Genomic DNA, 12,387 nt, shown 5'->3' on the forward strand with positions numbered 1-12,387 from the left:
TGTGAAACAACTGTGCTAACCACTGTGCTACCGTGCTGCCCCAGTGCTGTACCTTGCCTGGGAGTGTTTGGACTGTGTAGCGGGAGCTTTGTTCTGTATTTGACCGTACACCCTTCTTACCCCAGGCTACCTTTTTGAAACTGGCGGGGCCGCAGCTGGTCCAGATGTTTATTGGCGATGGTGCAAAGCTGGTCCGTGATGCTTTTGCCTTGGCCAAAGAAAAGGCTCCATCCATCATCTTCATTGACGAGTTGGACGCCATTGGCACAAAACGGTGAGTATTGTGCACCAACTCCATGTTCATGATGAGGTGGAAGTTGAATTTCTGTGTGTGTGTGTGTGTGTGTGTGTGTGTGTGTGTGTGTGTGTGTGTGTGTGTGTGTGTGTGTGTGTGTGTGTGTGTGTGTGTGCGCGCGCTTCACGGAGGTTGGTGAGCTGAAACCCTTGGTCTTGACTTTATAGAATGTGACGGGCTTGCGGAAATAAATCGGTCTTGTTGGCGATGGGGCCAGATTTCCAACGTGGGCAGATCTACTACCTGTGATGTTGCTAGTTGGATGGTAAAATGGCAGACTGAAACTGCAGTGCAGCAAGGCAGTATTACAGGTTCCATAAACCAAAGGTCCATCTAGTATGACTCCCACCTCTTCATACAATCTTTGACAAAGGGTGTGTGTCACTCATCTGGGTCCCAAGATAGTTGAATGTCACTATCTTTAAGAATTGAAAGGAAGATTGAAGGGTCATTTGTCTCAGCAGACACTGTTGGCCAGCCTGGGTTATGAAAAGAAGATGGCCTTTGTATAGCTCTCTTTGCCTGAATGCTCGTAGTATTCGGAATAAAGTAAATGAGTTGGTGGCACAAATCATCGTAAATGACTATGATTTAGTGGCCATTACTGAAACATGGTTAAAGGATGGTCACGACTGGGAGTTAAATATCCGAGGGTATCAAACTATTCGGAAGGACAGAGTGGATGGTAAGGGAGGTGGTGTTGCTCTGTTATTTAAGGATGACATCCGGGCAATAGTAAGGGATGACATCGGTGCTATGGAGGATAAGGTTGAATCCATTTGGGTGGAAATCAGGAATAGTAAGGCGAAAAAGTCACTCATAGGAGTAGTCTATCGGCCACCAAATAGTAACGATATGGTGGGGCAGGCAATAAACAAAGAAATAACTGATGCATGTAGAAATGGTACAGCAGTTATCATGGGGGATTTTAATCTACATGTCGATTGGTTTAACCAGGTCGGTCAAGGCAACCGTGAGGAGGAGTTTATAGAATGTATCCGCGATAGTTTCCTAGAACAGTATGTAATGGAACCTACGAGGGAACAAGCGGTCCTAGATCTTGTCCTGTGTAATGAGACAGGATTGATTCATGATCTCATAGTTAGGGATCCTCTCGGAAGGAGCGATCACAATATGGTGGAATTTAAAATACAGATGGAGGGTGAGAAAGTAAAATCAAATACTAGTGTTTTGTGTTTAAACAAAGGAGATTACAAGGGGATGAGAGAAGAACTAGCTAAGGTAGACTGGGAGCTAAGACTTTATGGTGGAACAGTTGAGGAACAGTGGAGAACCTTCCAAGCGATTTTTCACAGTGCTCAGCAAAGGTTTCAAAAAGGAAGGACGGAAGAAAGAGGGAAAATCGACCGTGGATATCTAAGGAAATAAGGGAGAGTATCAAATTGAAGGAAAAAGCATATAAAGTGGCAAAGATTGCTGGGAGATTAGAGGACTGGGAAATCTTTAGGGGGCAACAGAAAGCTACTAAAAAAGCTATAAAGAAGAGTAAGATAGAGTATGAGAGTAAACTTGCTCAGAATATAAAAACAGACAGTAAAAGTTTTTACAAATATATAAGACAAAAAAGAGTGGCTAAGGTAAATATTGGTCCTTTAGAGGATGAGAAGGGAGTTTTAATAATGGGAAATGAGGAAATGGCTGAGGAACTGAACAGGTTTTTTGGGTCGGTCTTCACAGTGGAAGACACAAATAACATGCCAGCGACTGATAGAAATGAGGCTATGACAGGTGAGGACCTTGAGAGGATTGTTATCACTAAGGAGGGAGTGATGGGCAAGCTAATGGGGCTAAAGGTAGACAAGTCTCCTGGCCCTGATGGAATGCATCCCAGAGTGCTAAAAGAGATGGCTAGGGAAATTGCAGATGCACTAGTGATAATTTACCGAAATTCACTAGACTCTGGGGTGGTCCCGGTGGATTGGAAATTAGCAAACGTGACGCCACTGTTTAAAAAAGGAGGTAGGCAGAAAGCAGGAAATTATAGGCCAGTGAGTTTAACTTCGGTAATAGGGAAGATGCTGGAATCTATTATCAAGGAAGAAATTGCGAGGCATCTGGATAGAAATTGTCCCATTGGGCAGACGCAGCATGGGTTCGTTAAAGGCAGGTCATGCCTAACTAATTTAGTGGAATTTTTTGAGGACATTACCAGTGCAGTAGATAACGGGGAGCCGATGGATGTGGTATATCTGGATTTCCAGAAAGCCTTTGACAAGGTGCCACACAAAAGGTTGCTGCATAAGATAAAGATGCATGGCATTAAGGGTAAAGTAGTAGCATGGATAGAGGATTGGTTAATTAATAGAAAGCAAAGAGTTGGGATAAATGGGTGTTTCTCTGGTTGGCAATCAGTAGCTAGTGGTGTCCCTCAGGGATCCGTGTTGGGCCCATAATTGTTCACAATTTACATAGATGATTTGGAGTTGGGGACCAAGGGCAATGTGTCCAAGTTTGCAGATGACACTAAGATGAGTGGTAAAGCGAAAAGTGCAGAGGATACTGGAAGTCTGCAGAGGGATTTGGATAGGTTAAGTGAATGGGCTCGGGTCTGGCAGATGGAATACAATGTTGACAAATGTGAGGTTATCCATTTTGGTAGGAATAACAGCAAACGGGATTATTATTTAAACGATAAAATATTAAAGCATGCCGCTGTTCAGAGAGACTTGGGTGTGCTAGTGCATGAGTCACAGAAGGTTGGTTTACAAGTGCAACAGGTGATTAAGAAGGCAAATGGAATTTTGTCCTTCATTGCTAGAGGGATGGAGTTTAAGACTAGGGAGGTTATGTTGCAATTGTATAAGGTGTTAGTGCGGCCACACCTGGAGTATTGTGTTCAGTTTTGGTCTCCTTACTTGAGAAAGGACGTACTGGCGCTGGAGGGTGTGCAGGGGAGATTCACTAGGTTAATCCCAGAGCTGAAGGGGTTGGATTATGAGGAGAGGTTGAGTAGACTGGGACTGTACTCGTTGGAATTTAGAAGGATGAGGGGGGATCTTATAGAAACATTTAAAATTATGAAGGGAATAGATAGGATAGATGCGGGCAGGTTGTTTCCACTGGCGGGTGACAGCAGAACTAGGGGGCATAGCCTCAAAATAAGGGGGAGTAGATTTAGGACTGAGTTTAGGAGGAACTTCTTCACCCAAAGGGTTGTGAATCTATGGAATTCCTTGCCCAGTGAAGCAGTTGAGGCTCCTTCATTACATGTTTTTAAGGTAAAGATAGATAGTTTTTTGAAGAATAAAGGGATTAAGGGTTATGGTGTTCGGGCCGGAAAGTGGAGCTGAGTCCACAAAAGATCAGCCATGATCTCATTGAATGGCGGAGCAGGCTCGAGGGGCCAGGTGGCCTACTCCTGCTCCTAGTTCTTATGTTCTTATGAATGTGGTCTGTGTGACCCATAATGTGTCGTCAGTGCCTCTTCGGAGATAATGAGATGCGAGTTTCCCCAATGGTTGGGTAGCTCCTTTTGTTCGAGGGTCACAGACTGGCATAGATTCAGCCATTTTAGGTCTTTGATGGGCAATGAGCCTATTTCTATTTTATAAGTAAAATACACAGGGGGAAGTCCCTCACAAAAGACTAAGAAAAATGAGTGAGAAAGTGGAGTTTAAGAGAAAGCTAACGAGAAATATAAAAAACAGGTAGCAAGAACTTCCAAAAGTATTTAAAAAGGAAAGGTGATAGTCCGAGAGAGAGAGAGAGAGAGAGAGAGAGTCTGGGGAATTAATAATGGGAAACAAGGAAATTGCAGAGGCATTAAACAGATGTCTCATTATAGAAGACTAGAAAATTTCCCATAGATACTTGAAAGTCGGGTAAAAGGGAGAGAGGAACCTAAAACAATCACTATCACGAGAGAAATGCTGGTGGGGAACATATTAGATCTAAAGACTGGCAAGTCACCCAGGACAACATGGCCTGCAACAGAGGGCCTTAAAGATGTGGCTGCAGAGATAGTAGAGGCACTGGTTATAATCCTCCAACATTGGTTAGATTTTGGAAGGTTCCAAGCAGTTTGGAACATAGGTAATATAACACCTTTGTTCAAGGAAGTAGGGAGACAGAAAGCAAGAAACTCTAGGCCAGTTAGCCTGACACCTGTCAGAGGGAAAATGCTATAATTCATTATTAAGGAGGTTATAGCAGAATACTTAGAAAACCATAATGATGGAATCAGGCAGTCAACATGAGGGCAGCATGGTGGTTAGCATAAATGCTTCACAGCTCCAGGGTCCCAGGTTCGATTCCCGGCTGGGTCACTGTCTGTGCGGAGTCTGCACGTCCTCCCCGTGTGTGCGTGGGTTTCCTCCGGGTAGCTCTGGTTTCCTCCCACAGTCCAAAGATGTGCGGGTTAGGTGGATTGGCCATGCTAAATTGCCCGTAGTGTCCTAAAAAGTAAGGTTGGGGGGGGGGGGGGGGGGGGGGGGTTGTTGGGTTACGGGTATAGGGTGGATACGTGGGTTTGAGTAGGGTGACCATGGCTCGGCACAACATCGAGGGCCGAAGGGCCTGTTCTGTGCTGTACTGTTCTATGTTCTATGGTTTTGTGAAAGAGGAATCAATTTTAACTGATTTATTAGAGTTCTTTGAGAAAGTAACAAGCAGTATGAACAAAGGGGAACCTGAAGATTTTGTGTACTTGGATTTCCAAAAGTCATTTGATAAGATGCCATTTCAAGAGATGTCAGACAAAATACGAGCACATTGAGAATATGGGGGCCTCACGGTAGCATGGTGGTTAGCATCAATGCTTCACAGCTCCAGGGTCCCAGGTTCGATTCCCGGCTGGGTCACTGTCTGTGTGGAGTCTCCACGTCCTCCCCGTGTGTGCGTGGGTTTCCTCCGGGTGCTCCGGTTTCCTCCCACAGTCCAAAGATGTGCGGGTTAGGTGGATTGGCCATGCTAAAATTGCCCGTAGTGTAAGGTTAATGGAGGGATTGTTGGGTTACGGGTATACGGGTTACGTGGGTTTAAGTAGGGTGATCATTGCTCGGCACAACATCGAGGGCCGAAGGGCCTGTTCTGTGCTGTACTGTTCTATGTTCTATGGTGTCCAACATTAGATTCTGCGATTGGACAACACAAGATGTCTTTAAATAAAGATGGAGGGTGAGAAGGTAAAATCAAACACTAGTGTTTTGTGCTTGAACAAAGGAGATTACAATAGGATGAAAGAAGAGCTAGCTAAGGTAGACTGGGAACAAAGACTTTATGGTGGAACAGTTGAGGAACAGTGGAGAACCTTCTAAGCGATTTTCACAGTGCTCAGCAAAGGTTTATACCAACAAAAAGAATGGACGGTAGAAAGAGGGAAAATCGACCGTGGATATCTAAGGAAATAAGGGAGAGTATCAAATTGAAGGAAAAAGCATACAAAGTGGCAAAGATTAGTGGGAGGCTAGAGGACTGGGAAATCTTTAGTGGGCAACAGAAAGCTACTAAAAAAGCTATAAAGAAGAGCAAAATAGATTGAGATAAAACTTTCTCAGAATATAAAGACAGATAGTAAAAGTTTCTACAAATATGTAAAACAAAAAAATGAAATGAAAATCGCTTATTGTCACAAGTAGGCTTCAATGAAGTTACTGTGAAAAGCCCCTAGTCGCCACATTCCAGCACCTGTTCAGGGAGGCTGTTACGGGAATCGAACCGTGCTGCTGGCCTGCTTGGTCTGCTTTCAAAGCCAGTGATTTAGCCCTGTGTGAAACAGCCTCAGTGGCTAAGGTAAATATTGGTCCTTTAGAGGATGAGAAGGGAGATTTAATAATGGGAGATGAGGAAATGGCTGAGGAACTGAACAGGTTTTTTGAGTCGGTCTTCACAGTGGAAGACACAAATAACATGCCAGTGACTGATAGAAATGAGGCTATGACAGGTGTGGACCTTGAGATGATTGTTATCACCTAAGGACGTAGTGATGGGCAAGCTAATGGGGCTAAAGGTAGACAAGTCTCCTGGCCCTGATGGAATGCACCCCAGAGTGCTAAAAGAGAGGGCTTGGGAAATTGCAAATGCACTCGTGATAATTTACCAAAATTCACTACTCTGGGGTGGTCTCGGCAGATTGGAAATTAGCAAACGTGACACCACTGTTTAAGAAATTGGGTAATTATAGGCCAGTTAGCTTAACTTCGGTAGTAGGGAAGATGCTGGAATCTATCATCAATAGGCAGACGCAGCATGGGTTCATAAAGGGCAGGTCGTGCCTAGCTAATTTAGTGGAATTTTTTGAGGACATTACCAGTGCGGGAGATAACGGGGAGCCAATGGATGTGGTATATCTGGATTTCCAGAAAGCTTTAGACAAGGTGCCGCACAAAAGGTTGCTGCATGAGGTAACGATGCAGGGAATTAAGGGTACAGTAGTAGCATGGATAAACGATTGGTTAATTAATGGAAAGCAAAGAGTGGGGATTAATAGGTGTTTCACTGGTTGGCAATCAGTAGCTAGTGGTGCCCCTCGGGGATCCATGTTGGGCCCACAATTGTTCACAATTTACAGAGATGATTTGGAGTTGGGACCCAAGGGCAATGTGTCCAAGTTTGCAGACGACACTAAGATGAGTGGTAAAACAAAAGTGCAGAGGATACTGGAAGTCAGAAGAGGGATTTGGATAGGTTAAGTGAATGGGCTAGGGTCTGGCAGATGGAACACAATGATGACAAATGTGAGATTATCCATTTTGGTAGGAATAACAGTAAAAGGGATTATTATTTAAATGATAAATATATTAAAACATGCTGCAATGCAGTGAGACCTGGGCGTGCTAGAGTCGCAAAAAGTTGGTTTACAGGTGCAACAGGTGATTAAGAAGGCAAATGGAATTTTGTCCTTCATTGCTCGAGGGATGGAGGTTATGCTGCAATTGTATAAGGTGTTAGTGAGGCCACACCTGGAATATTGTGTTCAGTTTTGGTCTCCTTACCTGAGAAAGGACGTACTGGCGCTGGAGGGTGTGCAGAGGAGATTCACTGGGTTAATCCCAGAGCTGAAGGGGTTGGATTAAGAGGAAAGGCTGAGTAGACTGGGACTGTACTCGTTGGAATTTAGAGGGATGCGGGGAGGGGGATCTTTTAGAAACACATAAAATTATGAAGGAAATAGATAGGACAGATGCGGGCAGGTTGTTTCCACTGGCGGGTGAAAGCAGAACTAGAGGGCATAGCCTCAAAATAAAGGGAAGTAGATTTAGGACTGAGCATAGGAGGAACTTCTTCACCCAAAGGGTTGTGAATCTATGGAATTCCTTACCCAGTGAAGCAGCAGAGGCTCCTTTGTTAAATGTTTTAAAGGTAAAGATAGATAGTTTTTTGAAGAATAATGGGATTAAGGGTTATGGTGTTCGGGCCGGAAAGTGGAGCTGAGTCCACAAAAGATCAGCCATGATCTCATTGAATGGCGGAGCAGGCTTGAGGGGCCAGGTAGCCTACTCCTGCTCCGAGGTCTTATGTTCTTATGTCAAGTTCTTGCGTCTTCTAGCGTTAGTAGCTCACTGGTGCGTGCGAGAAGCCACACACAGGACCCTGAACTTCATGTCCACACATTGCATCATTTTCAAATGGACAAAAGCGTGGGAGACAGCCATTCCTTGCTTCATACTCCATGGCAATGCCTTGATCAATCAGATTTGAGCTGCCTGGTTTCAATTTCAACAAAAGCCTGGCCGTTAACTGTTCCCTGGTACACTCTCCATGGCAACACCTGTGGCAATCAGAACGAACCAATCCACACCCTCTTCTCGTGCAGGATAAATTGATGTTCCTTTTGAGATTTGGTATTCTTGCATATCTGTCCTGATGAGCGCAGGATGAAAAGCTTTGAACGCTTGTCCCTTTTTTTCAGCATGTCAATAGGTTGTTAGTGAGCAAACATTTGGCAGGTGGAGCATGATGTGGGAAAATATCAACTTGTCTACTTTTGTCAGGAAGAATAACAACGGTAAACTATTGAAATAGAGATTGCAGAACTCTGTGGTACAGTGGGATCTGGGTTTCTGGGTACATGAATCACAGGTTAGTACACAGGTACAGCAAGTGATTAGAAAGACAAATGGAATATTGATGTTTATTGCAATGAAATATAAAGCTGGAAGGTTTACTGCAGCTGTACAGGGACCACATCTGGAGTACTTTGTGCAGTTTTAGGAAAAGATCTAACTTTGTTGATATTAAGAAGGAGGATGTGCTGGAAATTTTGAAAAGCACCAGGATAGATGAGTCTCCTGGGCTTGACAGGATATACCCAAGGTTACTACTGGAAGCGAGGGACGAGATTGCTGCGCCAATGGCGTTGATCTTTACGTCCTCACACTCTCCACTGGCGTAGTACCGGATGATTGGAGGGAGGCGAATGTTGTTCCCCTGTTCAAGAAAGGGAATAGGGGAATCTCTGGGAATTACAGACCCATCAGTCTTGCGTCTGTGGTGAGCAAAATATTGGAAAGGATTCTGAGAGATGGGATTTATGATTATTTAGAAAAACATAGTTTGATTAAAGATAGTCAGCATGACTTTGGGAGGAGCAGGTCATGCCTCACAAGCCTCATTGAATTCTTTGAGGATGTGACGAGACACATTGATGAAGGTCGGGCAGTGGATGTGTATATGGATTTCAGTAAGGCATTTGATAAGGTTCCTCATGGTAGGCTCATTCAGAAAGTTAGGGGGCATGGGATATGGGGACATTTGGCTGTCTGGTTACAGAATTAGCTGGCCGAAAGAAGACAGCGAGTGGTAGTGGATGGAAAGTATTCCACCTGGAGGTTGGTGACCAGTGGTGTCCTGCAAGGACCTGTTCTGGGACCTCTGCTCTTTGTGGTTTTTATAAATGACTTGGATGAAGAAGTGGAAGGGTGGGTTAGTAAGTTTGCCGATGACACGAAGGTTGGTGGAGTTGTAGATAGAGTTGAGGGTTGTTGCAGGTTACAGCAGGACATTGACAGGATGCAGAGCTGGGCTGAGAAGTGGCAGATGGAGTTCAACCTTGATAAATGTGAAGTGATTCATTTTGGAAGGTTGAATTTGAATGCTCAATACAGGGTTAAAGGCAGGATTCTTGAAGTGTGGAGGAACAGAGGGATCTTGGGGTCCACATACATAGATCCCTCAAAGTTGCCACCCAGGTTGATAGGGTTGTTAAGAAGGCGCATGGTGTGTTGGCTTTCATTAACAGGGGGTTTGAGTTTAAGAGCCGCAAAGTTTTGCTGCAGCTTTATTAAACCCTAGTTAGACCACACTTGGAATATTGTGTCCAGTTCTGGTCGCCTCATTATAGGATGTGGATGCTTTGGAGAGGGTACAGAGGAGATTTACGACTTCCGGTGGCGGCAATGCGCAGTTGAGCCGCACGTTCGGCGGCTCCCGTGATTAACGGACTTCGGGGCTTTTTTAAAGGCCCCCAACGGAGCTGAGGAGGCAAATCCCGACGGGGGAAGAGGCCAGGAGTCGCCCCAGTGGTCCCATGGTCCGGACCAGGAGCGGGCAGAGAGGAAATAGACGACGAAAACACCTAGAAAAAATCGGGAGCCGAAAAACAAAATGGCGGCTGGCGAAAGCTTTGAGAAGCTGAGAAAGTGGGTCCAGGAGCAGCAGACGACTCTGCTGCGCTGCTTCCAGGAGCTGAAGGTGGAGCTGCTGGAGTCCCTGAAAGTAACCAACAGGGAACTGATGGAGACCCAGACAGCCCAGGGGGCTGCGATCCGGGAGCTGCAGCAGCAGGCCTCCGAAAGGGAGGACGAGGTCGTGGCTGTGGTGGGGAAGGTGGAGATGCACGAGGCGCTCCATAAAAGATGGCAGGAGCGGTTCGAGGAGCTGGACAACCGGTCGAGGAGGAAGAATTTGCGGATCCTGGGCCTCACGGAGGGGTCGGAGCTTGCGGCCTATGTGGTGATGATGCTGAACACGCTGATGGGGGCTGGGTCCTTCCAGGGGCCCCTGGAGTTGGAGGGGGCCCACAGAATTCTGGCTAGGAGGCCCAAGCCGAATGAGCCGCCGCGGGCGGTGTTGGTGAGGTTCCACCGGTTCGTGGATCGTGAGTGTGTGCTCCGGTGGGCCAAGAAGGAGCGGATCAGCAAATGGGAGAACACGGAGGTGCAGATCTTCCAGGATTGGAGTGCGGAAGTGGCGAGGCGGAGGGCCGGGTTTAACCGGACGAAGGCGGTGCTCCACAGACGGACGGTGAAGTTTGGAATGTTGCAGCCGGCGCGTCTGTGGGTCACCTATAAGGATCGACACCACTATTTTGAGTCCCCGGAGGAGGCGTGGGCCTTCGTGCAAGCCGAGAAACTGGACTCAAACTGAGGGTCCCCCTGATGGGGGATGCTGTATAATACTGTATTTATTTATACTGTATTTGTATTTGCTGGGTTTAGGGCAAGATGTGGGGTGGCTTTAGGGTGGGTGGGGTGATGTCGTACGGGTGCTCTCTTTATGGGTTTTCAAGCAGGGGTTGGGTGGACGGGTTCAGGCAGAGGGGTAAACGGGGTGTTCGGGGAGCTGGTGGGGGGGACTGACAATGGGAGTGGCCCTGGAGGAGGCGGGGCCCGGCAGGGCGAAAGCGCGGGCTTTCTGCGGGGTTCCCGCGCTGGGAGAGGGAGGGGGCGTGTTTTCTTTTCCCGCGCAGGAGCGGGGGGAGGGTGGACTCGTTGACGGGCACAATGGAGGAGGGGCAGTCCCACGTTGGGAGGAGCCGAAAGTAGGGCGGGAGCCGCCGGGGTCAGCAGAAGATAGCTGGCTCACGGGAGTGCTGTAGAGGAGGGGGGGGCGCGGCTAGGAGGGGTCCTAGCCTGGCTGGGGGGGGGGGGAAGTGAGGGGGGGGGGGAAGAGAGGGGGGGGGGGGGGGTAACCGGGTTGCTGCTGAAACGTTCAGGAAGGAGCTGGAAGACGCAGGGGGTGCTGGGGGGGCGGGGAGTTGCCGCCGTGGGAAACTGGCAGAGCGTGGGACGCTGGCCGGGGGTGGGCAAGGAATGGGGTATGGCTAATCGGCAGGGGAAGGGGGCAGGGAGCCCTCGGATCCGGCTGATAACCTGGAATGTGAGGGGGCTGAATGGTCCGGTCAAAAGGGCCCGAGTAGTTGCGCACCTGAAGGGACTGAAGGCAGATGTGGCCATGCTCCAGGAGACACACCTGAGAGTGGTGGACCAGGTCTGGCTGCGGAAGGGGTGTGTGGGCCAAGTATTCCACTCAGGGCTGGATGAGAAGAGTAAGGGGGTGGCGATCCTGGTGGGGAAGAAGGTGTCGTTTGAGGCGTTGAAGGTGGTGGCTGACAGTGGCGGGAGGTACGTGATGGTGAGTGTCAAGCTGCATTGGGAGCGGGTAGTGTTGGTGAATGTTTATGCCCCAAATTGGGACGATGCGGGGTTCATGCGGCGTATGTTGGGCCGCATTCCGGACCTGGAGGCGGGGGGCCTGATCATGGGGGGAGACTTTAACACTGTGCTGGATCCCCCATTTGATCGATCCAAGTCCCGAACGGGTAGGAGGTCGGCGGCGGCTAAGGTGTTGAGGGGATTTATGGACCAGATGGGGGGGAGGGGGTGGACCCTTGGAGGTTTGCGAGGCCAAGGGCTGGGGAATACTCGTTTTTCTCCCATGTACATGAGGCCTACTCGAGGATTTATTTTTTTTGTCCTGAGCAGGGGGGCTGGTGTCGAGGGTGGAGGAAGTGGAATACTCAGCCATTGCCATTTTGGATCATGCCCCGCACTGGATGGACCTCGGGCTGGGGGAAGAGAGGGACCAACATCCGCTCTGGCGCATGGAGGTGGGGCTGCTGGCAGATGAGGTGGCCGGGAGGATCCGGGGGTGTATTGAGAGATACCTCGAGGCCAATGATAACGGGGAGGTTCGGGTGGGGACGGTCTGGGAGGCATTGAAGGCGGTGATGAGGGGGAAATTGATCTCCATCCGAACCCATAGGGAGAGGGGGGAGCAGAGGGAAAGGGAAAGACTGATAGGGGAGATGGTGCAGGTGGATAGGAGATATGCGGAGGCCCCAGAGGAGGGATTGCTGGGGGAGAGGCCAGATTTGACCTACTGACGACCAGAAAGGCGGAAGCCCAGTGGAG

General features: G+C 48.1%; 1 protein-coding gene across 1 annotated transcript in view; it reads left to right on the forward strand.

Moving 5' to 3' along the window:
* Positions 1–12,387, forward strand: part of LOC119971572 (26S proteasome regulatory subunit 6A) — a 40,092-nt gene that overhangs the window by 20,627 nt on the left and 7,078 nt on the right. Inside the window, exon 6 of the mRNA XM_038807324.1 lies at positions 126–274. Coding sequence (XP_038663252.1) covers positions 126–274 — 149 coding nt within the window. The remainder of the gene's footprint in view (positions 1–125; positions 275–12,387) is intronic.

This window comes from Scyliorhinus canicula, chromosome 9 (assembly GCF_902713615.1).
Source record: "Scyliorhinus canicula chromosome 9, sScyCan1.1, whole genome shotgun sequence".
Classification (NCBI taxonomy): domain Eukaryota; kingdom Metazoa; phylum Chordata; class Chondrichthyes; order Carcharhiniformes; family Scyliorhinidae; genus Scyliorhinus; species Scyliorhinus canicula.